Source organism: Excalfactoria chinensis, chromosome 11, assembly GCF_039878825.1.
Source record: "Excalfactoria chinensis isolate bCotChi1 chromosome 11, bCotChi1.hap2, whole genome shotgun sequence".
Lineage (NCBI taxonomy): Eukaryota > Metazoa > Chordata > Aves > Galliformes > Phasianidae > Excalfactoria > Excalfactoria chinensis.
The window spans coordinates 2,003,332-2,028,654 of NC_092835.1; the positions used below are offsets into that span (position 1 = coordinate 2,003,332).

A 25,323-nucleotide genomic window follows, 5' to 3' on the forward strand; every position below is an offset into this window, starting at 1 on the left:
GTTTCATCATCTCTGTGATGAGAATCATCATAGAGACTCGTAACATTCAAGATTCATATCTTGAATGAAGTATATGGCAGTGTCCGTCACTTCACTGAGGAGAACATATCTATAACAGCAGCTGGGTTACTGCTTGCTTCCACTTTCATTTCCTAAGAATGCTTAAGAAATGGATGGAAGAAGGCAGGGAGCATAGGAGAAGGAATTGCAACCTTTTTAGCACTTGAGCACCCTTAACTCCAACATCAGAACACCAAATACTGCTACAAAACAAGTTATTGTATGCTTACCTGGCTAAAGACTGGGCTTGATGAATTGCTGTTATTGCATTGAGTTTGCACACTCAGGGCTGTGATTACAGGTACTAAAACATGTAGGTTAAAGTGTGACTGAGAATATTGTTGCTTACTGTGCTCAAAAGGCACTGTTAAGTGAGGAAGGGCTTTGAACCACGAGCTGCTATGCACGTAGAACACCTTTTGTGAACTCTTTATAGGGTTCTTAAATATAGTTTAGTACAACTTAAGTTGAGATCAAGGATTTCCAAGCAAGTCTTCTGCTTTGTATGGAAGGAAAGGATCTGATGCAGCCTGGAAGTAGTTAACCATACCCACGAGCTGCTCATTGCCTCCAATGACCCTCCTTTGCTGTGACATACTCAACTATAATCCCAGTAGCTGTAAGTAGCAATCATTTTGTACAGCAGAATTGTGCTGTAAGTAGCTTTTTTTTTCCAGCTGTAAAAGCTATCAGGATAGGAGAAAAAAATGCAGCACTAAGCAGAAGCATGGCTAGGTTTGTGGCTTTCATCTGATATAAATAGGACAGGGTTCAACGCTGCTCTCATTTATACTCTGTGATTGCTGTTCCAGTACCATATATACCAGGATTAGCCATGATGCACTGTGAAAATTAATTGTTTTCCTCTGACCTGTTTGTTTTTTTCCCTTATGGAATACCTGCTTAGTTTTTGGAGAGCAGAGCTTTTTTAATTTAGAGCTTTCCTTACAGGTAGTTGGTGAAAGGAGCTGAGGTACAAATACAACTGGTTGGGTCAGTAGCACACTCTACATATTTCTGACCCTCTTTAGCAAACATTCCCCTCTTCATTCAGGAAGATCTACTGACTTTTTAATGTAGAGTACATGGAATTCAGCTTCAGGAGCAGAGGGTGGATGAGTTGCTCGACCCATTGCGTAATTCTTGTCTGACACAAGACTCGCTAGGAAAAAAGAATCAACACATCTTGAGAGGACAACTTCTTGTTTGTGGTCAGAAATATTGAGCTGCTCCAGTCTGCATGTTTCTCTTGGCAAAGCACTGGAGCTGGAAGGGCCTCAGTTAAAAAGGGCTGCAGCTGAAATGGAAGAAAAATGAGAGGTCTCGCTGAAGATTTGGTATCCATTGTGTTTAGTTGGATTAGAGGCAACGTGTATTAATCTGATGAGCGTTTTACTTCTGACTTGTAGAAATGTCAGTAGCATTGCATGATGTGTGGTAGAACAGTGGCTGGGTTTGTAGTGGGCTGGGCTAGGAGAGCTCTTTCTGACTGTATTTCCCCTAATCCACAGTTTGGAACGACCTGTTAGCTTCAAATATTTCACGTTTTGCTATTAGAGAGAGCTGAAAAGAGCAGAGTTCATGTTCTAGTGAGCTATTGTAGGCCTGTATGCAAGTTGAAGAAAAAATGCAGCTGGCCTTTGGCATACAGCAGTGTAGATCTCTTAGGAAGTCCAATAGCTGTAACAGGCAGTAGTAAAATAGTGCTTTTCTTACTCTTGCTTTTGTCAGTTAACTCAGATGTGTTTTCACAGACATGGAAGTTGTCTTAAATGGAGGTAACTTGGGGAAATGGATCCTGCCCTCTCAGAGGCGGTTGTGCTTGTAGACTGACTGACTCGCAGGCTTCAAGGTATTGACAGATCTCACTGCTGAAGGAGAAGGGAGACAAATAGGCCGGATTCTTGTGTTCTGTGTGACTGAAATTTCTGCAGGGACGTGCTGCTAGATCTTGGTTTCTTTTCTGCTGTTTCTAGAGCGCAGTATGATTTTTAAGATGCCTTTAGCACTGATCCAAACAAAGCAATCCAATTCAAATGCAAGTTGAGCTTTTTCAGCTTACTAGCTGAGTAGTGAAGTGCTGTTTTCCTCCTGTTGCTCTGGGCTTTTTTCCACTAGACTATAAGAACTGAAGCTCTGCAAATGTAACTGCAGTAGGTGTCAACGTCTGGTTGATTCCAATTTCAAAGGTGCAATTTCGTGCTTGGAATGACATGCCTGGTAGGGAAATACTTCCAACAGCAGTGTGGGGATGGTTCCTGCTATAGGCAGGCCTGTGTTTGTGAGCACAATGCCTGTGCAGTAAGCAGTCTGAGTTCCAATGAAGGTACCAAAACTGGATTTAAGGAGCCCACTGGTTCAATACAGTATATTATTCAGCAGCTTTTGTTTTGCAGGCAATCCTGCTGTGGTAGCTTAGGGAATTTCAGTCCTTATGCCAAAGTCCAGAAGAAGCTGTTTGACCTATGGGAAGTCCCATTCACAAAGCTAATCAGTAACAAGGTGACAGAGCTCGAGTTCTGCCTTTCTGTGGCCATTCCCGTAAGAGAGTCATTACTGTAATCAAATCTGAATGGAAAATTCAGCTTGGAAGGAAAACAAACCCAACCAACCAACCAACACAAGATAGTGATTTCCTGTACGCCAGAGATGTTATTAATTACTTATTGTAAGGTTCCAAGGAGGACGATTTGGCCATTACACAGATAGCACTGTAGGCAAGTCATACTCAGTGCATGTGACATTGCAGCAATGTATTAAACGTGGTCAGTAACCACAGCATATTTTCCAACAGCACAGTGGAATAAAGTACATTACACCAGATGCTGAAGTGCAGAACAAAAGAATCTTTATAATAAGGCAGCGGAAGCTGTGAAACGTTACAGTGTGCTGACTGCCATCTAAGGATGCAGTTTCTCATAACACTCAGTGAAATCTTGATTCGTCACAGCCTGTTCTAAATTTTCTGCAGTGAAAGTTCAGTGTCGGTGTCTGTAAGATGCTCGTTACTATTATGAGGCTTTGCAGGTGGCAGTTAGCACCGTTTTTCTTCCACAAAGCAGTCTGGAGGATGGTCCAACTTCCTGCAAAGTGACAAAAATTCCCTTAGCCTTGCTTCCTGTGCACTTAAATTGTCTTTCTTTGCTGCTGTTGCCGCACAAAACCTCAGAGCTGCCTCCAAGCCGGGCTGTTTTCAGATGAAGCAACTGTTGAAATGTGATCCTCGTGCAGGGAAGCCGAATCGAAATTCCTGCAAGGCATGCATCTAATGATAGGCACAAACTGTCTTCTGTGGACAGAGGAGCAGAGCTTTTAGCTGTCAGATGGGTACAGTAGGCCTTGTTCCACCATCTGTACTCCATTTAGGACTTCTGCTGAGCACTGTAAAACTTCTGGCTTAATTGAAGCTACGCTCTCAGTCCCCATAAGGAATCGTGTGGATCCTCAACGTGACCCAGGCTGGAATAATCACAGAGCAGCATGTGACTGTTAAGGACAAAAGGAGCCACAATCTGTGGGCATGAGGGAAAAATTGAGAGGAGGCTGATCTCGGTAAAGCATTGATTTAATTTTGGATAAGTGCTGTGAAGTACACACATGTTGGCAGTAGTCCCACTGACCTCAGGTAAGGTTTGGGTTGCAGGGAGGTAAAGCTGAAAGTGAACAGAGGTGCACGGTACAAGCAACCCACAGCCTCTAACCTCTGATTTTGCCTCCCAATTAGTTTTCCTCAGGCTCACCCTTAAGATCCTTCAGGTTCAGGTCCAGACTTCACAGCGCCCTGTTCTGTAGCTGGTTTGTTCTATTTTTGGGTGAATGCATCATCTCCCACAGTATTGGGTCAACCCCCGTTCGGGTAGGGCTTAAAGAAATATTTAGGCTATGATAATCCTTTAGGAAAAATCTCCCTGTACCAACTGTAGGTGATTTTTCAGCTGTTTGTGTACGTCTCTGCTCACTTGATCTCTGAAGCAGAATCAGCTCTATTTCTAAAGCACAGCAGTGTTGTTTAAGTGTTAAACGTGTTCGGTCACACAAGGCGTTGCATACCCGACTTACTGTCTCTAATACACAAGTTTGCGAGCATCGACTATTTGGAGTTAATTCCAGCAATCAAATCCAAGGATTAGTGTACTTTAAAAAAAAAAAAAGCAAGATGTTTTGATGTTGCATATTTTCCTCGTTGCCTGAAGATGACTGCATGGTAAGAAAGTCTTGAAGCCTGCGTGCTGCATAAATCACGGAGCCTGCACTTCTGAGTTCAGTTAAGGTTAGAGGTCTGATTTGGGAAGAAAGCAAACATTAACGTTTGAATTTTCAATAGCAATGCTTTAGGTTTTACTGGTTGTATTCTGCCTGGTGTAGGCAGGCACACAGAGCCACGCTGTGTCCTCAAAGCAGAGGCTGAGTTGCAGAGCTCACTCCATAGCAGTCAGCTCCTGGGGACAGCCCGCTGTGCTTCCTGGGTACACCAACACACAGCACCCATGTGGCACTGGTCTGCTTTGAAAACGAGGAGGCGGGTGGAGAGGAAGGATGAGAACATCTCACAAAACAGTTTACCTTGCCAGCAATTTTCTCTGCTTCCCTGCTATTACTGCAAATATTTCTCTGCTCTGCTTCCCTTCTTTCTAATATGAAAGTGACCTTATTTTGTAAATGACAACGCTTGATTGCTGTGGAAGTGATGATGATTTCTCACGTTCGGTGCTTGGCTCGAAGGAAACAGATGGGCTACAGAAAAGCAACAGCAAACGGAATAATCCTTAGGCTGGTGAGAGACCTTTTGCAAGTAGTAGCTCATTACTCTGACTGAAGGACATCCATGTGCAGCGAGGGGGAGGAAATTGGCAGTATTATTTTAAGTGTGTTCTGCACTTTGCCTACCAGCTGATGCCAGCCCTGATTCATAGGTCAGAAGGCAGTGGGGGGTTCTCAGGATGGGGAGGAGCTGGTGGAGTGGGGCTTTGGGGGGGATCCTGTGCTAGAGCTGTGAGTCCTTGTGCCGCAAATAGGGCTTTGCTGGTGATTTGCTTTGGTTTTGTTTACCTGTGCATCAACTCAGGGTGGTCCTTTCTCCAGATCAGGGCTGGCTTAGTGCTTGTACTTGTAAGTGCTTGTACGGCTCTCTGGGAGATGTCACTTTGTCACAGTGTTCAGGATTTTCCCGATGAGTGATCCAAGAAGTTCTTTTGGATGTGTTTTATGGGCAGAAACAAGCTCTCCCCTTTGTTTTGCTCGAGTACTTAAATATTCCTTTCTTAAATGTGCCTCCAACTCGCATCTTCCTTTGCTGATAGCCAAATGAGACAACTGTGACATTAACGTTCAGGTGGTTGTAGAAACAAATAACAAGAGAATAATCAAAGGGAAATCGATTGCGTTGGGGTTGTCTAAAGAAAGCTGAGTTCTTTGGTTTAATGCAGACCTAATGCACGCCTTAAAGCACATCTGTTGAAAAATGCCGGGACAGAGCCAGGTATTGAGGCCTGGATTAAGAGATTTGACAGCTGAATGGGTAAGGGCAGCATCTAGAGTCATTTGGGGCTGGATGCTGAGAGGTAACTTGAGAATAACATCTTGTGTTATTGCAGGTGGTGGAAATTGGGGCGAATTCCAGGCATCACAGCATCCTGAGCCTTTATCCTGCCCTTCCCTTGAGCACCAAATGGTGCTAACACTGCAAGGTGCATTCCTGGAATGGGAGGAGCTGCAGCTCTGATCCCTGTAGTGTATCTGTTTCTGTGCCACACGAGGAGCGGAGGAGACAAATGGTCAGCGTTGGCATTGTTGAGATGCTTTGTCAGATTTCACTTCTGATTTCATTTTTTTTCTTGTTTCATGCAGGGGAGTCACAGGCTGTAACTACTCAAAGCAGTTCTCAGATAGGAGGGAACACTGAGCTAAGAGGTTGATGCTTTGTTTTCTTCCTGACTTGTTCTTTTATCTCCCTGGAAAAAAAAAAACCAAAAAGCAGTGGACTTGATGCATTACTTTGCGGCCTGGAGTGGATTCATTTCATCAGCGGATGGTGCAGATGCTATTTTTAACAGTAACTCAAAGGGGGTAGCCCTGCTATAATCACATCATTAATATACACAGCTGAAAGGAAATGGCCCAACACACAACAGTGCCTTGGAAGATTCTTTATCTCAACTGCAGAGATGCAGTTGGGCTGCCGTGCTTGCAAAGTATGCAGAGTTCTTATATACAGCCTTATGGAAGAGTAGTAAGTAAATTACTTGCAAAACACTATGCACTGGAACAGGTTGCCCAAGGAGGCTGTGGATGCCCCATCCCTGCAGTCATTCAAGGCCAGGCTGGATGTGGCACTGGGCAGCCTGGGCTGCTGGTTGGCGACCCTGCACATAGCAGGGGGTTGGAACTGGATGAGCACTGTGGGCCTTTTCAATCCAGGCTGTTCTAGGATTCTATGAAAACATAGGTATGATGCAAGTATGAGTGGCTTGGAGAGGCTGCAAGTTTGTGTTCCTTCCTTTTTCTACTGTTAAATAATTGAGGAGCTTGCTTGATATCCTGCTGTTGCAAAGGACAAGAGGCAGCTAAGTCTTAAACTGTACAGACGGAGACAAAACCCGCTGTACTGCATATGGGAGAGCACAGTGGCCAGCATGGGGAATCAGAGCTTCAAGATGTTGGGGTTTTAGTGATTGAGGGCTTTGGGTTTTTTGTTCTTTCAGTCTCTGTGTGTTCTCACAGGCTTGGCAAATACTAACGAAATCTGCTTTGGTCTTCTCTTCCCTTTTGTATTTGCTTCATAGATGTGTTACAGAAACAATTGTGTAATGGTTGTATGGTATCTCAAAGTAAGCTTAAGCACTGAATGAGAACTTTATTCTGTTTCTTTGAATTACTGGTCAAATCTTGTCTGGGGTCCAAAGCAGAGGAACAATGTTTCATACAGAAGTGTGAAAGGGAAGCAGAGTATTAAAGCGTAGGAGCAGAGACCTGAAAACATACAAGGATGTAATTGCCAACAAAAGGAGCCCCGCACAAAGGTGGCTGTGCAGGGGAGGGTTTGTTTCTCACTGAGCTGAGCACTTGAATGCATTTGTGGCTCTTGGCAAGACTTGTACTGAAGGCCTTGCCTATTCCAGATGAGTCCCTGGCTCTGATGCTTGTGGTATTTTTTTTTCCTGTGTTGTTCAGTTTTCATGCTATAATTCATTGGTGAAGCTGATACCAAATGCTGCTTGCACTTTTCTTCTCATTGCAGCCTTAGTCATGAGCTTCAGGCTGCTGATACTGCCTTCAGAAATGCAGAAGAGAGCACGTGCTTATGAGCACGGAGCTGCGTTTCACATAAGATATGCTGCATGTATTTGTCTGAGTTTGAAATGCCCATTTCTGCAGTGTGCACGCAGCCAAAATCACCGGGCAGAGTTGGAGCAGCAGCCATCTGATCTCGGTGCTGTTTTATCACCACGCTGCCCTTCAAGCCAGGGCGTGCTGGCTGAGCAGCTGCTGCTGGGATCTCGCTGGCTGCTCTCCATCTATGTTGGATATATGGTTACATGCTGCAACCCGCACAGTCTGTGTTCAGCTGTGCTGCAGGGTGGGGAAAAAAAAGGCTTTATATATACAACATAATTTTTCTTCAACAAAAAATTTCTTTCCCATTCTCCCCATCCCCAAAAACAGATCTGTCATTAGTTCGGTTGCACTCAGATGGCATCTTGGGTTGGTTCGATAGTTGAGCTGTGCTGGGCCCACTCCATATGTCTATCTGTATTTTAGGGCATTGCTCCACGCTTGAAAGCAAATGCCGGCTCTGAAAGGTTCCCAGCCATGCCGGCTACCTGAATGCGTCATGGTTTTCCCCGTCTGCTTTCCTTTCTCTTCCTAAGATCAGTCTGTGTCTGTTCCATGTCAGCACAGGGACTTCACAGGCTTTGGCTGTGCTGTTGCTGTTTCCCCAGTGATATCTGGGCTCTGCTGAAGCACGGATTTTGGTACTTGGGTACAAAACTGAGCAAGGAGAGGGGTCTGCATTACCAAAAATGTCTTGCATGGGGGGGAAAAAAAGGACTTTGCACCTTCAGTTTGATAGGTGAGTGTAACATTCAGGTTCAAAATGCTACCTGGCTTGTCTTCTGCTCACTGAAACTGAAGAAACTCCTTTCTAGGGGAGAATGAACCAATATGATGCTTCTCCAGGATGGGTAAAACTCCTCTTAAAAACTATGAAACAAAGCCAAGATTGTGTTTAAAAGCAATCTATTGGGAACAGTAAGTAAAATAATCCCTCGGTCAGATAAAACTAGACTAAATATACAACCGCAGATTATTTATCCAGTGAGTAAAAATATTTATATACCAAGCTGAACATGCCTCTTGATGGCAGAGATATTTTTACTAGGGTGGACGACATAATTAGATCTGGACAGCTTGTTTATTTTAATTGCTTACGGTAGGATATAGGCTGATGGTTACCAAAGCTGCCTTCAAACCGTGTTTGTGCTTATGGTCATTTTTGCAGATGTTCTTCTCAGAATGAGCTGCACGTTTCTCTGTCTGCTCTCAGTAAATCACAGAAGGAAGACGAGTCACGGGGCCAGGCTTTAAGCAACTGAAGCACATTGCTGCATCAATCAGGAGACGCAGCTTCGCTTTCAGAGCTGCTCATTAAAACTGAGTTATGGTATACGTTTTACCTGTTGCAAAATTGCCCTTAATTAACATTGCTTTTGCAGCCTGCCTTGGCATTGCATCGTAGCTCTCTTCCTGCCCCGAGCATTATTATATATAATTCAACAGCAGATCCTTGGTAAGTGTGTGTTTCAAGGAACAGCACCTGCCCAGTGCTGTGCGTTGGTGTTCAGGCTTAGCACGGCAGCAGAGCTGTTACAGAAGCATGTCCAGCACAGCAGCCCTTCCTGAGTCATTCTATATATGCTTTATCTGGCATTAGGAAAGAAGAAAGGCCACTTGTAAGGCAGTGGTGTCTATTCAGTTCTGTGAAAGGCAGTTCAGCAGCGTGAAGGCAAAAGTGAGTACATTTGGCTTGAGGTACTTGGTAAGAAAAGCCTTCAGATTGGCTTTTTGAGGCTGTATCTTGCTTTTGGAAGCAGCTGGCTGATTCTTCGGGGCTTTGTGTCTTCCTGTCCAGATGGAAGTCTTCTACAGGCTGTGGTGCAGACGGCGTTTTGTTTTATTTAAGCCTTTGAGTGCAGTGGAGTTACGAAAGCGTTCTGGAGGTTGATTGGCCCAAGTGCTGTCGGTACCGTTCAGCGTTACCCAAAACAGTGCTCAAACTGAAGTGAAATTCTAAAGGCGAAGATGCACAGACTTATTTTTTCTTCATCTCTCCCCCTTTTTTTGGAGGCCAGAAGGTCATTTCGTTGGCGACTTGGATAAGCCCAACTGAGGAAATAGCAGGCAGATGAAAACTACTGGCCAGGGGTGAGCTGTGCAGTCCCAGTGCAGCACTCGGCGCTGCCAAGTGTAAGCTCATGTTCTTGATCTCTAAAAAAGCTGTGTGATTATTTCCTGTGGAACACTGCAGCTCTCAGTCATCAGCCTGCAAAGTAACTCTTTGCCTCAACTCAGCTCATTGCTTTTGATTTCAGATCTTCTCTTATGTTGGAAGATCCCTTATTTTGTTGTACAGTTTGAAGGGTGCTTCTGTGTGACGTGGGTGCTGCTAACAAACTTTGTTCTGTTCATGAAGCTTTGATTTCCAGTCTCTTCCTGCCTATTTTTGTGTGGTTCTGAGTTCCCTTTCCAGTGGAGACTGTGATTAGAGCAAAGCCTGCCCTGGTGCTGACTCTCTTTGGAGCCCTTAAACTCAGATCATCCCAACTAGGCTTGTTGCTGCTGCACTGGGAGGGGAATGAGGTCTTTATATCTGCTTGTCCTGATGAGAAATGAGGGCAGGTTCACAAGATATCATCAATAAAAGGGAGCAAAGGATGTCTGTTGCCACTTCATGCTCATCAGCTTACTGTGAGATGGCTTAGATAAAACGCTCTTGATGAAACTTTATCCCAAATTCCACTCGGAGGAAGTGTTGTATTTATCTGCTGAAGTAGTTCTCCCAGTTAATGATAAGCAGGAAGAGCCTTCAAATAGAGTTCTCAGGTAAATGTGTCACTCTCAAGAGGGTTTCAACAATGTTTGTGTTGCTGAGGTCGTTGCTATGTGTCAGTGATACTGTAAATGTGCAAATCTTCTGCTGGAACAGTGTGATTTCCTGCACAGCTCAGACCTCAGAGTGGTTTAAAGACTCCCCCTAATACAGAGAGAACAAAGAAAGATCTTACTGCATTTCAGTCCCAGCCACAACTTTGTGTTTCTTACAGGGGGAGGGGGTCCCAGCCACAACTTTGTGCTTCTTGTGGGGGGAGGGGACATAAATTGGATGGAACTTGGGGCTCAGTTTATACATTTCTTGGCAAAAAGCAGCTTTATGTTTGCATAAAGGCTTTGGGATCACTGAAGCAGTCATCTCACAATGTGTTTTCTTAGTCTATAACCACTGTGCTGTGTGAGAACAGGTTAGCCTCTCCCTAATTCGCCCTCTCAAGCGTACAGAGGATGAGATGTGGTTTCCCTCTTTGCTCATACAATAACGACTGGTCCTTCATACATGACAACCAATGTATTCAAATACAAAGAGAGCTGCTTCATCCTTTTCCAGATTTGATTATTTTTTCCCTAGAAATAGTAAAAGAAAACCATTCTTCAGAAAGAAGCCCTCATTTCCTTATCCATCTTCCTCCTCAACAGTCCTCAAACCCAGCTCTCAGTGTTCTCGAATGGAGAAGTTTTCCCCTCTGGAACAGCTATAAATAGATGAGCTTGTAGCTGTATGCGTGCTTGTCACTTAAGCTAAACTCAACTCTGACACTTCTTAATTGCTTAATACTTTTGCATGTTCAGGATGTAACACACAGCAGCCTCTTTGTGTGCTGGAAGCAGAGTATCTGTAATGACAGGCACTCCTAGAGCATCTCTGGTTATTGTTTGTACTCTGCCCTGTCAATATTTTGACACACCTTGGATACCTTACAAGGCATAGTTAATGTGTCATCTAAGACTCCAAGGTGTGCTGTTGCTGGCTGTCGGACAGGGGGAAGTCCAAGCAGAATGCTTTCTGGGTTGTCCTTTTAGTGCCTGGTGGTTCAGCATTTATTGGGCCTGGGTTGGAAGTTCAACTCAGGTTTGTGGGTGTGAGGTCCTCAGATGTACTGATACAGAGCACTCAGCAGCATGAAGGATGCTGATCGATAGCAGGGATACTGAGCTCTGTTCCCACTGCTTCCAGATGAATGGGCAGCCATTTCTCATTGCACTTAATGAATATTATACATGCTGAGAGGTGGGAGGCTGGTGAGATGGAATGCAGAAAGGTGGTCAGGAAACACGCTCTTGTATGTTTGTGGCAGAAGAGGATGTATTTGCTTGCTAGAGATGAGAGATGTGAAAGCACAGACCGAACTCCCTCTCAAGCAGATACTTGAATTTCTCAGCTCCAACTCAACTGAGCAGTTGCTATTTGTCACCTTGTAATTTCCCATGCTTTGTTGCTACGATTGTTTTGAAACTACCAGATTAATGATGTGTTTTCAGTGTAAATCCTGATGGCTTTGAGTTGGGTGGGGAAGCTTTGTGGTTTAGATTCTGTGGAGTCACTCGAGATTACCTTCTGTCTAATGGACAGCAGTAATTGAGTAACCCTGGCTTTTGAGACATTGCTTTCCTTTAGAAAAACAAGAGATGGAATGAGAGCGTTGCGTTTCTGGTTACTGCTTCCATCCAAACAAGGTCTTGGGCTAGAACAGAGTTAACTAAAGTGGCTTGAACTTGTTGAATCTGTTTCACCTGGAGCATTTGAAATAGAAGGAAAAAGGCACCATACAGGAAGGAGGGAAGATGGCTTTGAAATCATACCATTAGAGGAGCTTCCACTAAGATCCAAGTTGAGCCTAGTTTATAGAATGACTTCTAATTTAACTCCATTTGTCTGTTTTCTTACTGTCAGCTTTCTATACAGGCACACATATGCCTGCACTAAGAGCCTGAGAACTGGTGGAATATGGAGACCCAATGGTTGCCCTGATGCATAGAGGGATGAAAGGAGGAAACTGGACAAAGGAGCCTCCAGTTGGCAGATCTGGGCTTGCTGAGCAAAGCTGGGGGGGGGAAGACAGTGTACTTCCCTTGGAGGCTGCTTTGGAATGTAAAACAAAACATGCCAGAGTGCTGTGTTCCAAGATTCCAGTGTGCTGCTGCTGTGACCTGCTCTGTTAGCACTGATGCTCGGTGCCATACAGCAGTGAGCATACAGAGTGCACAGGATTCTGGAAACATCACATGCTGATGGATAGTGGCAGAGAGGGCTTTGTCTTAGAGGGTATATTGGGGTAGAAACTGGAGGATGGAGATGGAGCTTCTCCTTGTGTCCTGTGCTTCAAGTTCTGTGCTTGCAGTACAAGCCCTCATGAGCTGGGAAGCTGCAGCCTGATGTTACTGCCTGCTAACAGCTACACTGGCAGGACAGCTTGGAAGGTAGTCCCTATTGTATTATAACAAACTGTAAAGGTTGTGGATGTAATCATGTAGCAGTATTTGCTTTGACCTCTGTCTGAAAGTGCCTTGGATGCGAGCTTCCATACTTGATGCAGATGCATAGAGTCAATGACTGCATGAAGACTTCTCATTTGTGTTTGAAGGAAAGCAGCAAATAAAGTAAAGCAAACATCTTAGAAAACTTGATTGCAGAATTGGGGTCACTTTACATATCATCAGCAATGATCTGGATAATTGTGTGAGCTGTTTCTAGGGCCATTTAAATTCATTCATGCTGTAGAACAGACTTGATCTTAAAAGATTCTGTGCAGGGTCACCATGATCAATGCAGAGTCATATTCCTAATGGTTCACTTGGCTCATGGCAATCATTTTCCAGAGGATAAACTCCCTGCGGCAGGTTATATGAACCAGGTAGGCTGAGACTAGATCTTTAACCTGGAAAGGTCACCTAACTCTCAGCACAACAACATCCCCGTGTAGATTTAAGTTGGTTATTAACCTGCACAGTACAGCAGAAATAAGAACAGAAATAGCTTTATTTCATATTCAGAGGTTCATCCCGTGTTGCTTAAATAGCAGCGTTGCTGCAGTTGGCCCCAATCTGCACAAGTTACATATTTGCTCCTCACTGAGATCTGTTGCCCATAGTATGGGAGTGCTCTGAAGGCTTGAAATGGAGCAAGTCTCTGCTCCAAGGATAGGAAGCATAAGGTTGTGACTTCATGTCATTCGTGATCTCAGGGATTTATGGTATTGTAATTGAGGGGCTGCATAAGGAACGAAGGGTTGAGGATCATAAAGGGAATGTTAATTCTGTATTTTAATGGCTAGCACAAACATCTGCAGATCTATTTAAAACTCGATAGTTCTAAAAGTGTTGACTGCAAACAAATAGAGCTCCAAGAGGAGTTCTGTAAAACAGCCAAATCTTAGGCTGTAGTGGTTTTAAATGGCAGGACGCGACAACAAAAAACCATTAACATGGAAAAGATAAAGGCTTCGAGTCACGGTGGTTTTGTGTGGAGGAAAAGTGAGCTCCATCCTGGGGACAGGATGACTGTGGGGCTGATGGAGCAGCTTGTCTGATGGAACGTTATGGGACTTGGTTGTGCCCCTGTTCTGCTGTGCTGTTTGTGTTAGCAGGAATGGAAAGGATGGGTGTGATAAATGCAGCTCTGCAGGAGGTATAACATGCAGATAGTCTTGAAAACGTGTGAAACCATTGAGAATTGTACAATCACTAAGGTTGGAAAAGACCGCTATCATCTGGTCCAACTGCTGGCCCATCACCACCCGGCCCACAAAGTGCAGCTCCTCAGAATCCAAACACCAGGGCTCTGGGTTTTACTTGTTTGAGCTGCTCTGTGAGCATCCCTACAAGCACCCGTTGTGTGCTGCTCACATTCCAGTGGCTTTCTTGTAGCATAATTGCCTTTGAATTTAGAAGCCAGAGCTAATGCATTTTATAGACAAAATTCTGTGTAATCCCATGGGTGCAGTCAAGAGGTGGGAGAAACTGCAGGAGAAATAAGAAGTCAATAAATAGTCATCATGAAGGTGGGGTTTCTGATCTATATGGGAAATGAGAGTGGGATTTTGGCTGTCTGATGGGTTGCATTGTGTCCTTGAAGGCTGCAGATCACCAATGGAGATGGAGCCAGTGGTCTGCTCTGTTAGTCGGCCCTTTCCTTGGGAGATACCCCTAGGTGAAAAAGCCACATCAGAATCATTGAGCCCAAGATCTTGGGTTTGCTTACAGCTTCCCCCAATAGCAGTCATTGAATTTGACCTTTCCTATCAACCTGCAGCAAAGGAGGAGTCATGATGTGAAGCAACAAACCCTCTCAGAAGCACACCCCAAAGAGGTGGAGGTTTTTGCTGCCCATAGACTTGGCGTGCTTGTGTAGTGATCTTACTGTGCTAATGGATACCACGATAAGGCCAGGAGGAAACACAGAGCTTTGCATTTAGCCTCTTGTCTAGAGGTGGTTGGGATGAAGCCTTTCCATTCTGGAAAACCACAAGGAGCAGCTGCCAGTTGGGCATAAATCCCTCTCCCCAGCTGCCAAGCGTGGCAAGGTGCTCCTGTGGCTGATGGCCATCGGGCACACACTGAGCAAAGGAGTAATCCCTTTTTGCATGCGTTTAGGAACATCCTCCTCATTCCTCTTATCTCTTTGCTTTCTCACAGTGAGCGTGGAAAAAGTGGAACTAAAGGGGCTGGCACACAAGAAGAACGAAAGAAACGTTGAATATTCCTTTGAGGTAAGAAGTGGTGCTGGGCTGGGATAGTACCTAAGAAGGAGCTAAAGAAATGGGCTGGCATTGTTAGGTGCCAGGAATTGGTCTCATGGAGCTCCCTGGGGATAGATGCTAGTCCTTTAAAATCAGTGATTTGCAAGTAGGCCCAAATTGCTGTTGATTAAAGTATGTGGGTGATGCAGGGATTGCCTGCTAAGTGGGACACAGGCACAACCATGAACCATTCTAGCACAGTGAGTCGTGGCAAAGTGGGTGTTTGTAGGGAAAAGAATCACGTAACAATTGCAGGAAATTGTATCTATGGATGGAATGCAGAAGTTAAAAAGAATTGGGGGCTTAAGGTGGACAAACGTGCCTTTAGACTCTTATGGGCAGTACTGTGTATGGGAAAAGGTCGGAATGGTCATTTATCGTTGTATTTATGGTCCTTTCTGTCTGTGTTCAGCAGTGAGGGAGTGTGAGACTGTAGCATATGGTTCTGGCACTGCTGGTTTTAAAAGGGAGCTGAAGGAGTACAGAAAATAGCTGTGGAAATTACTCAGGGCTTGAGGAAAATGCCATGCAGTGGGAGACTTCAAGCGCTCTGCTGCAAGATGACTTGAGCATCCTAAAGAAGGGAAGTGTTCTCCAAGGGAAGAAAATATGTTTTTGGTGAAGGAGTCGCTGGTATGACAGGGAAAAAAAAGCATAACAGGAACCACTGACTGCAAATTGAAGCCAGACAGAGTGGAAATGAGAACAGTTCCGCTGGCAGGAGGGTGGTTAGCCACAGGCTGCTGGGAGGGGGCTGCCCCCAGTTGGATGCCCAGCTTGGAGGCTCAGTGCTCACAGTGCTGCCGACGTGGGATTTCATTCAGCAATAGCAGCAGGGATGGATGCTGGAGCTGATGAGGGGAATGACAGAGTGCCTTTCTCCCACCCAGTTTGAACGGCGTATTCCAGCACTCCGAATGCAGAGCCCAGAAAGTGTCTCTGGTTTACTTAATGAGGCAGCGAAGCCAAAGAATTGGTGAGAAAAGGAAACCCTGAAAGAGAACGGACAGGAGAATTTCAATTATCTACCACTTGAACTAAAAAAGGAAAGGTTTTCATTACAGCTGCCACCCAAGAGTGAGCGCCGGCATCTTGTGATGTAGGCAGCTCTGTATGTTCTCCAGGCTGGATGTGGCTCTGGGCAGCCTGGTCTGGTGGTTGGCAACCCTGTTCAGAGCAGGGTGGGTTGAAACTCAACTCAGTGCTCATTGTGGTCTTTTTCATGGTGTCTTGGTTCTAAATATCATCAATGTGAGAAAGGTTATGGGCATTTACTTAAAGCCTAATGAGGTATGCCATCATCTGAGCTCCTGTATACTTAGGAGCCTCTTGCGAAGCATCTTTTCCTAGTATAAATCCCTCCATAAATACAAGAAAATCACTTTTATCGGTGAAAACATTTCACTTCAGAGCTTATAACTAAAAGAACAGCCCATCGTTGAGCTGAGCTCATCAATTGCTGCTTGCTTGGTTAGAAACCTCACGGTTAAATGTTTAGTTTGGCAGCTTGGGAAGAGCAGATCAATAGATAGAGCAGTTTCCAGCGTGGCATTGCTTTTTTCCTCAGATTGATGGTTCGTGCTATTGTTTTATAAGCATTGAGGATGATAACATGTTAGCAAAGCATATGCCAGAACAAATGCCAGGTCATTGCCAAACTAGAATGAAAAAGAAGGCTGAAACTTCTCACGGACCCCCAGAAGGTGATAATTGATTACTGAAATGAGAAGGGGAAGGAAGAAAGAAAAGGTTTTGGTGAGACCAAAAACTGTGCAAGTTTTCTTGCTTCTTTCCCCCCCATCCTTGCTTGTCTGCGTAACAGCTCTGCCAAGAGGAAATTCCTCCATTATGTCATCTGTTTTGAAATCTTCTCCCCTCACTTTGGCTGCCTTCGGATGGCTGGAAAAAAAACTGTGTGTATGTTTTCAGTTGTCATTGAAACTGGTGTCATGTGAGAGGATGGCTTCCTGGTTGGAAACCCCACAAACCCAACTTCTTCCATGCTGAAGGTTCCCCCAGTGAGAGGCACATTGAGTAGAAGGGACCTGCCATTTGCTAATGCTGCTAACCAACATCTGAACCTCTCTGTGCCAAAACCCACCAACCTATAGATAGCTCTGCATGTGAGAATGTAGTGACTTAATGCAGAAGGCGCACAGGAAGAGATGGTGAGCTGTTCCCTTTTCTAGGGCACGACATGGCAGAGTCTAGTGGGGATAGCAACAACCTCAACTACACATCTAATGTGGCAGCTCTTGGGTTTGCATGGCATGTGGAGCTGGTTAATTATAAACAGGTCCTCTCCGGCCGCGATGAGTTGTTGGTGTTGTTCATCAGACTCTACAAACCAGCTGTTTTCTTTAACAATAAGAAGAAAAGAAGTTTCCGTTGGTTAGCAGTCTGTCTCTCTGTGCTGGATGTCTGCAGCGTGCCGTGCTTGTGTAAACCATGAAGTGCTTTTATAGGAATGCAGAGCGCCCGTTAAGTACAATAACAGCCAGAGCCAGGCTGCAGGGAGGACTGACTAAGTGTTATTTGGGCACAGAAAGGTTTTCCTTCTTCATGTCACCCATTACGGTGTTTCTTGCAATCCATGGGAGTCATTTGATTCCTGTGAGTGAGTTAAACCCCAGGCTGCTCCTTACTGAACTGGGTGCCTTTTATTTCTGCAGGTCCTGTGGTCTGATGCTTCGGTGACGTTGGTAACTAAATCTTCTGTGGAAGTGACTGAATTCATTTCAAAGGTAAAGGCATCCTTTGAAAAGGGTGAGATGTGATGTCCGTTCATGTAATATCATTCTGTGCCCTTTCTGAGATAAGAGAGAGACTGAATTCCCTCAAACGTTCAGCTTATAGTTCACCGTGCCTTGAATTACGTATGAGTAACGAGTCTTCTTTTCAATTCCTGTTTGTAATGCTCCACCTCCAGCTGTCTCAGCTGTATCCAGAAGAAAACTTGGAGAAATTCATTCCTTGCTTAGCTGGTCCAGATTCCTTTTACCTAGAACGGAACCACATGGACCTGGAATCGGACCTTAGGTATGCTGCTTTGCTTTGCTTTCATCCTTAACTTTAGCATCTGCTAAACTCTCTTTGCCCAAAGTCAAGAGTGAAGTCCACCACTGACAAGAGCCACGGTGGATATTTTTCCATAGCCAGAGCCAGCAGGTGCATGCCTAGATTGTTTTTCATGGCAGACAGCATTAACATTTCAAGCAGTCCTCTCTGTGCTTGGAGAATCACAGCGTACCGACAGGAATTCAGTAGGGTAAGAGAGAAAGCATGTTGCTGTTGCTGCTGCTGCTGTTTAGCTAGCAACAGTCTCCACGAATGTAGGTTAATAGAGCAGCAATCTGCGTTCACACAGTAACAGCTGTATCTTTGGAAGAGGAAAAGGACTGTTTTGCTGTGCGCTACGTATCTGACAAATTGAGAATCACATTGGGGGTTTTGAGGGCAGAAAGCACATCCATGTGTGTAGCTGCATTCACATATTACAGGCCTGAAAAAGGTATGGTCATCTCACCGTGTTGTTCACTTGAAAGGGTTTTTATGTTTCTTAGTATCACTTTCAAGATGTCACATAGGGTTTACCATCACGGTTGGACAGGCAGCTGTAACTCAGTGACAACCAAACAGGGAGTTCTCTTTGTTTCTGATGAACCTGCAGGTATTTGGCACCATTGCCTTCCCATGTGGTGAAAAACGACCACGTTAGGAAGTTCTTCAGCACTTCATCCCCTTCACAGCAACTTCAGAGTTCAAGTAAGTTTAAATGAACTTTTAAACTACTTCATTGTTAACCGACATGCATTTGGTTTTTAACCCGTTACTGTTTCCTTCCATTCCTTGTTTCCAGATCCTGGCAACCCCTCCCTTTATAAAGTAGGAACTACGCTGGGAACGTCTGGAAGGTGAAGTGTTTGTTTGGTTTGCATCTGTTCTGGTTGTAAAACCCCGTTCTGTAGGCAGCTGTCCGTCTTCCCTGGGAGATTTATTTGAATCTACACTTTCATATTCAATTGTAAGGAAGAGAAAAATGCAAAGAGTTCTATCTTTAGTGTATGTTCTGCCCAAAACAGATAGTGTAAGTAAGGTACTAGCATTTCTAGTGTTGTCATCTGTTCATTTCTGAAGCGCCTCTAGAAAACACGTCTCTGCAGCATGTTTAAATGTTTCCTTGTGCTGCAGTTTTCCTTCCAGTGGGAGGAAGGAAAAAAGTGACTTCTTCTCAGTCAGCCTTGGAAAAAGAACTCTTCAAGGAGCCAACCTGGTGGGTTATTTTACTGCTTCCACGTGTACGAAAGCCATCAGTTCCACAATTACTTTGGAGCAACTTTTAATAACACAGAACTGAACCACGGCCATTTTCACTCTGCCTTTTTCTTTTTTTAAATACCTTTTGTCACGGGGAGGTTTTAGAACATATATCTTCTATGGAAGGAAATCAGGGGGAAGTTCTGTACTGTGAGAGTGGTGAGGTGCTGGAGCAGCTGCCCAAGAGGTTCCTCCCCAGCAGTCCCACAGGTGGCAGATTGACATCACTGCAGTGGCAGAAGTCAACGTGGCATAGATGTGGTGTGCTAACTCAAACCTTGTTCTATTTTGCAGACCTATATGTGGAGTGGCAGGCATTCAGTCTTCTCAGAACCACGTCCAGCACTCAGCTGCTGCTCCCGTCGCGCTGCCCCACTGCTCCCATTCAGGAGGCAGCAGTTCATCCTTGGCCTACCGCAACCAGATGGATGCTGCATCACCCATGTTGATGTCTTCCAGCCCACAGACCCCTCAAACACAGGAGCAAAACGGGATCTTAGACTGGCTCAGGAAACTGCGGTTGCACAAATACTATCCTGTCTTCAAGCAGCTCACAATGGAGAAGGTAGGGCAGTGCTCTGAGTTGGGAATGTGCCTGCAGAGGGAGGAGCAGGACACATCTGTGTTTAGAACTGAGGCAGTCACTGGTTCAGGATTGATTCAATCCTCCTTAGAGTCGTAGAATGGTTTGGATTGGAAGGGACCTTTAAGATCCTCTGGTTCCAGCCCTCCTGCTATAGGCAGGGACACCTCCTACTAGACCAGGTTGTTCACAGCCCCATCCAGCCTTCTTATTTTCATTTACCTGGTGCCCAAACCAGGGCTATAAGGCAGCTGCTGCTTCAGATTCCTTACTGAATGCTTGGAGGTCTGATTGCATGCTGACTTGAGCTGTGCTTTGGCCCCAGGCTCATCCCTTTCATGTGCAATAACTCACATCTGTGGGATATTTTTTGTTGTTTCTGCTTCGTGATTTGATTTTTCTCCCCAAAATATTTAGTTATCCCTTTTTGGCCAAATAGATTCACAGAGGCTTTTCCCAATCAGGGTACAGACTAATAAATAATACCGACGTATGCTGAGTTTTAACTGAATAGATGTCAGCACTTGTACAGCATTTCTCCAGCTCCATCTGTAGAGCTGTTCAATGAAATCCTTGTCCTGTTGCTGTATTTTAGCTTTGAACGCCCTCCGGTGGACGAAAGGCTTCGGCTGAGTCAGGTCTAAAGCAGGAGAGCTTTGTGATGGTTAGACGTGGGATACACGTTTAGCTGTTAGGAGAGTCTTCTGTTTTGATGTTCTTTGTCATGAGAGGAAAACAAAGAGTGGATTTTTCCTTTAATAAAGAAACAAAACTGCGCATATTCTGATGTGCTGGTGTTTTCCTGCCTTAAAAATAAGCATGTGGAACTGTGTGTGCTTTATGGGCTTTAATTTGAACTGAATGATAAATATTTTACTACTGCATTTGTATTCTACGTATTTCACTATACAGTCTAATGGCAGAGTATGTTTTCAAGCCAGCTGCTGGGATGACTGCTCCTTGATTTCTGCATTAAGTGACATAACCAGGAAAACCAGAGTGGTTTTCTTTACAGGAACCCGATCCTGACCCTCCTTTATAGCACACAGGCCTATTTTTGTAATTACAGACACCACTTTGTCTTTATTGTGAATAGTGAATGTAAGCACACAGCTGGTTAAATTGAATCTACAGCAGTTCTTTCATGCAAGGCCCCCACACTTCTGTTTGACACTGATTCTCTAATAAGACCAGATTTGAGTTTCTTTGAATTAACGTATGTTTAAAAATGACTTTAAAGTTGTCTTTGAGGGTGAATCTTGACTGAAAATGTAAATGAGAGCATTGAAGGCTGTAAAACTCCCCCTGTTTTTTTTTCTCTTTACAAGTTCCTGAGTCTAACGGAGGAAGATCTGAATAAGTTTGAATCCCTCACCATGGGAGCAAAGAAGAAGCTCAAGACCCAGCTGGAGCTGGAGAAGTAAGTGGTGGGGGGGGGTAAAGCTCTTAGTGAGGTTTTAAGGGACTTAATGCAAGTTCATAGAATCCTAGAACAGGTTGAAAAGGATCACAGCAATCAACCCCCCTGTCATGTGCAGGGTCACCAACAACCAGAGCAGGCTGCCCAGAGCCACATCCAGCCTGGCCTTGTTCTTTCACACAGTAAACCTACCCGATTCCCACCTGTAGATAAGGATAATGCTTCCCTCCCACACTTCCCAGTTGCTTGGGGAAGCTCCTGAAGATGCAGAGCATTCTGTACATACTGCTTTACCACTGCCTGCTCAGGGTTGTGTGAGGATAACCACATGCAAAGGGTCTGTGAGCGCCGTGGCAACCCAGTCACAGCATAAATGCACCGTGACAGCTCTTGTGAGGTGGGGAGCATTTCTGGAGTAGTTTACAAAAGATACATACTGTTAGATGGGATTTTTTTTAAACATATATAACAGAGCAAAGCAGATGTACAAAGTACATTTTATATTTAGGCGAGTTCCATCTGAACGGTGCCTTAGACAATCTTAGAGTCGTTTCAGTGCAAGGTGGAGGATTATGCATGGCCTCAGCTGAACTCAGCATTAGTGAACGAGCAGACACCCTCTCACCTGCAGGAATATCATAGGATGGTACAACAGTGCTATTTCTGTTCTGCTTCTTTCCCTTCCTTTCTGTTTCTCTGCCTGATTGTTTGCTTTCCCTGCCGTTATCTGCTGCTTGAGTAATTAGCCGGCCTTTGTGCTCATGGAACTTACTCAGATTAAGTAATTTGTGCACAAATAATTCGTGGTGCTGCGGCCGGGATGGTTCACACAAAGGCTGTGTGTGGGAGGGAGCCACTTCTGTTGGGATGCTGATATTAGTGAGGAAAACAGATAAGCTTACTGGCTACATAAACCTTTCTTCAATACTCTTTGGGTTTGTTCTTAACAAGCAGCTTCTGACATTGTGAAGTGTCCCCATTTAGGTTTTGGACTTGCTACCTTAAGATGTAATTTGGCTTTGCTTTGGTGTTGGTGTGCATGGCTGTGTTCAGGCTGTGCCTGCAGAGCGTGTGATAGAACGTAGTCACCATTTTGTCACGTTTTTCCTCAAATAAATGTAATCTTGGTGGCAGAAAGGCCAAAGTAAATGGTGGTAAGAAGCTACAGTCAAGGCCGATGTCATTACCAAACGTTTCCCTTTGCAAGGAGCTGACTTTCTCAGATTAATTAGTGGGCTTTGTCTGCTTCAGTTTCTGTTTGATCTGTTGATGTGCTTTAGCCAGTTTGTTGTGTCTTCACATGTTTCTCCATCATCCCATAGAGAAAAGTCAGAGAAACGGTGCCTCAACCCCACAACACCTTCTTCAGTTACCAGCAGTGGTGTGGCAAGGGTTCCCCCTACTACACATGTGGGGCCTCTCCAGAGTATTCGTGGCAACCACGCTGCAGGTAAGAAGGAGGAATAGAGCATGGATCTGCCCTCTCAGGTCTGAATATGTCCGTTCTTTCACTGCTTTTCCACCAACCTGTTATGAATTTCATCTTCCAAAATGTCATCGGCTTAACAGGAAGCAATCAATCTGATTCCTGTGTATATGGAGTGCAATAGAAAGTGGTTGCCTCTCTGTGGCTTCCATGGCTAGCTGCACTAGTAACTGCTGTGCCTCCAGAGCGCTGCTGCTTTTAGTCAGTGCCTATCCCTGTAAAGCTCTGTATTGCATTGCTGTAAGTCAGGTGGTGTTGGCAGCTGTAAGAGCTGGTGTCAATGAGGTGCTACCGTTGTTGTCATCTGCAGAGCTGCGGGTGGACGTGGATCAACCAGCCCACCCTCTGCCCAGGGAGGGCAGCTCCTCTGAGTACTCCAGCTCTTCTTCCAGCCCCATGGGGATCCAGACGAGGGAGGAGAGCTCAGACAGCGCCGAGGAGAATGAGAGACGTAAGCAGATGCAGCCAGGGTGGGGACTGGTGTGGAGCTGCTCTGTCTTGTAAAGCTGTTGTGCTTATGGGATGTTTCTGTCCCTAGGTTTGGAAATTCACTTAGATGGCTCTGAAAAGGAGAAGCCGGTGATGTTACTGAACCATTTCACTTCGAGCTCTGCCAGACCCACTGCTCAGGTCTTACCAGTGCAAAATGATGCAGGCTCCAATCCGTCCGGCCACCACACTCTGCCAATGCAAATGATGTCAGCGGCCTCTACTCATATCACCCCCATTCGGATGCTAAATTCAGTGCATAAATCAGAGCGTGGCAATGCAGACATGAAGCTACTTTCGTCATCTATGCATTCACTTTTATCCTTAGAAGAAAGAAATAAGGTCTCTCCTGGGCCTAGAGGCAGCATAAAAATGGAAAAGAGTTTTGGGAATACAGTAGTGGATGTCATGGCTGCGCCTTCTCCCCATCAGCCCTTGCAAGTGCTTTCGGGGGCTGCTGAGAACAGCTCGCCAACATCTACTATTAACTTTGGGCCTCGAACCAAAGTCGTCCACGCTTCAACTCTGGACAGAGTGATGAAAACAGCTCAGCAGCCAGGACTGATAGTAGAGACGAGTACGGCCGCCACTGTCACATCCAGCACAGTCTTCCACGTGGCTCGCCCACCCATCAAGCTCCTGGTGTCGTCCTCTGTTCCTACCGACCCTGCCATTGCTGGACAGACTTCCTGCTCCAGCAATATGCAAATCACGGTGTCCCCTGCAATAATAAATCCCCGGACTGCTCTGTATACAGCCAACACCAAAGTTGCCTTTTCTGCAATGAGCAGCGTGCCCGTGGCACCCATGCAAGGCAGCTTCTGCGCAAACAGCAACGCGGCCTCATCCAGCAGCCACCCCTCCACGTCCTTTGCAACCATGGCCAACCTGCCCAGCTGCCCCGCGCCCAGCTCCAGCCCCACGCTCTCATCCGTTGCCGAGAACAACTTCTACAGCAACAGCAGCAGCAGCAGCAGCAGCAGTAGCAGCAGCAGCAGCAGCAGCGGGTCTGCAGGGAGCATCCCTGTGCCCAACCAGAACCACCATCACCACCACCACCAGCAGCAGCAGCCGCAGCCTCCCGGCTGCATGGTGTGCAGCTCCTGCGGGTGCAGCGGGAACTGCGGCTCCAGCGGGATGACGGTCAGCTACGCCAACTATTTCCAGCACCCTTTTTCAGGACCTTCAATGTTTACTTTCCCATTTCTGCCCTTCAACCCCCTGTGCAGTAACGGCTACATCAACGCGCAGCAGTACAACAGCAGCACCACCTTCCCCGTGGTCCACACCGCCTACAACAGCGGCATCGCTCCGGACTCTGTGATGACGGGACAGTCGACGTTTGCGGTGCCGCCGATGCAGAACTTTATGGCAGGGACAGCAGGGGTTTATCAGGCACAGGGAATGATGGGAAACGGCAATGGTTCGAGTCACAAAAAAAATGGGAACCTCTCCTGTTACAACTGTGGGGCCAGCGGGCACAGAGCTCAGGACTGCAAACAGCCTCCGATGGATTTCAATCGACAAGGTAATGGTGGATGTGGGGGCTGCAGCAGGACCCGGCTCAGCACAAAGTGCTGGGCTGGGCTAAAAGGAGTCCCACAAAGAGGGAAGGTGTTGTTGGTTCTGAGCTCTGTGTGAAGAAACACACAGAGAGGCAGGGAGGTTCTGTTGGCATATTGCAGCAGAACTGTGGCTGCTTGTCCCTGCAGTCCAAGCTGTAGGTTCAGGTTCCCTTGGAAGACTGAGTTCTAAACATATCTGCTGCCTCCTTCCCTTCTTCCCAAACCAGTTACATAAATGGAGGATTACTGTTCAGATCCTCTCGGAGGTGCCACATTGGAGTTTGCTGGCTTTGCTCATGGGTACAGCTCTGGGAGAGAGCTGAAATCCTTAATTCTGGGCAGGAAACAACTAAGAGAAGTGTCACTTTACCAAGAACAACCTGCTGCCCCATTTTCCTTTGTTTTTTTGCTCAGCTTGTTGTCTTGAAATCATCTGCACGTGACATGAGCTTAGAAGTTCAGTAGGGACTTAAGACTGGAGCAAGCAGCATTGAAGTGCTGTGTTTTACATCCTGGCTTTGTTCTGTCTAATTCTTCTGTTTCCTTTCCCCCAG

At 45.5% G+C, this 25,323-nt stretch overlaps 1 protein-coding gene across 1 annotated transcript in view; it reads left to right on the plus strand.

The window, feature by feature from the left end:
- ZCCHC14 (zinc finger CCHC-type containing 14) overlaps window positions 1-25,323 on the plus strand; it is a 41,830-nt gene that overhangs the window by 12,666 nt on the left and 3,841 nt on the right. Inside the window, exons 3-12 of the mRNA XM_072346120.1 lie at window positions 14,806-14,879; window positions 17,582-17,653; window positions 17,839-17,948; window positions 18,580-18,674; window positions 18,769-18,823; window positions 19,521-19,791; window positions 21,138-21,229; window positions 22,552-22,679; window positions 23,026-23,166; window positions 23,254-24,732. Of these exons, the coding sequence (XP_072202221.1) occupies window positions 14,806-14,879; window positions 17,582-17,653; window positions 17,839-17,948; window positions 18,580-18,674; window positions 18,769-18,823; window positions 19,521-19,791; window positions 21,138-21,229; window positions 22,552-22,679; window positions 23,026-23,166; window positions 23,254-24,732 (2,517 nt within the window). The remainder of the gene's footprint in view (window positions 1-14,805; window positions 14,880-17,581; window positions 17,654-17,838; window positions 17,949-18,579; window positions 18,675-18,768; window positions 18,824-19,520; window positions 19,792-21,137; window positions 21,230-22,551; window positions 22,680-23,025; window positions 23,167-23,253; window positions 24,733-25,323) is intronic.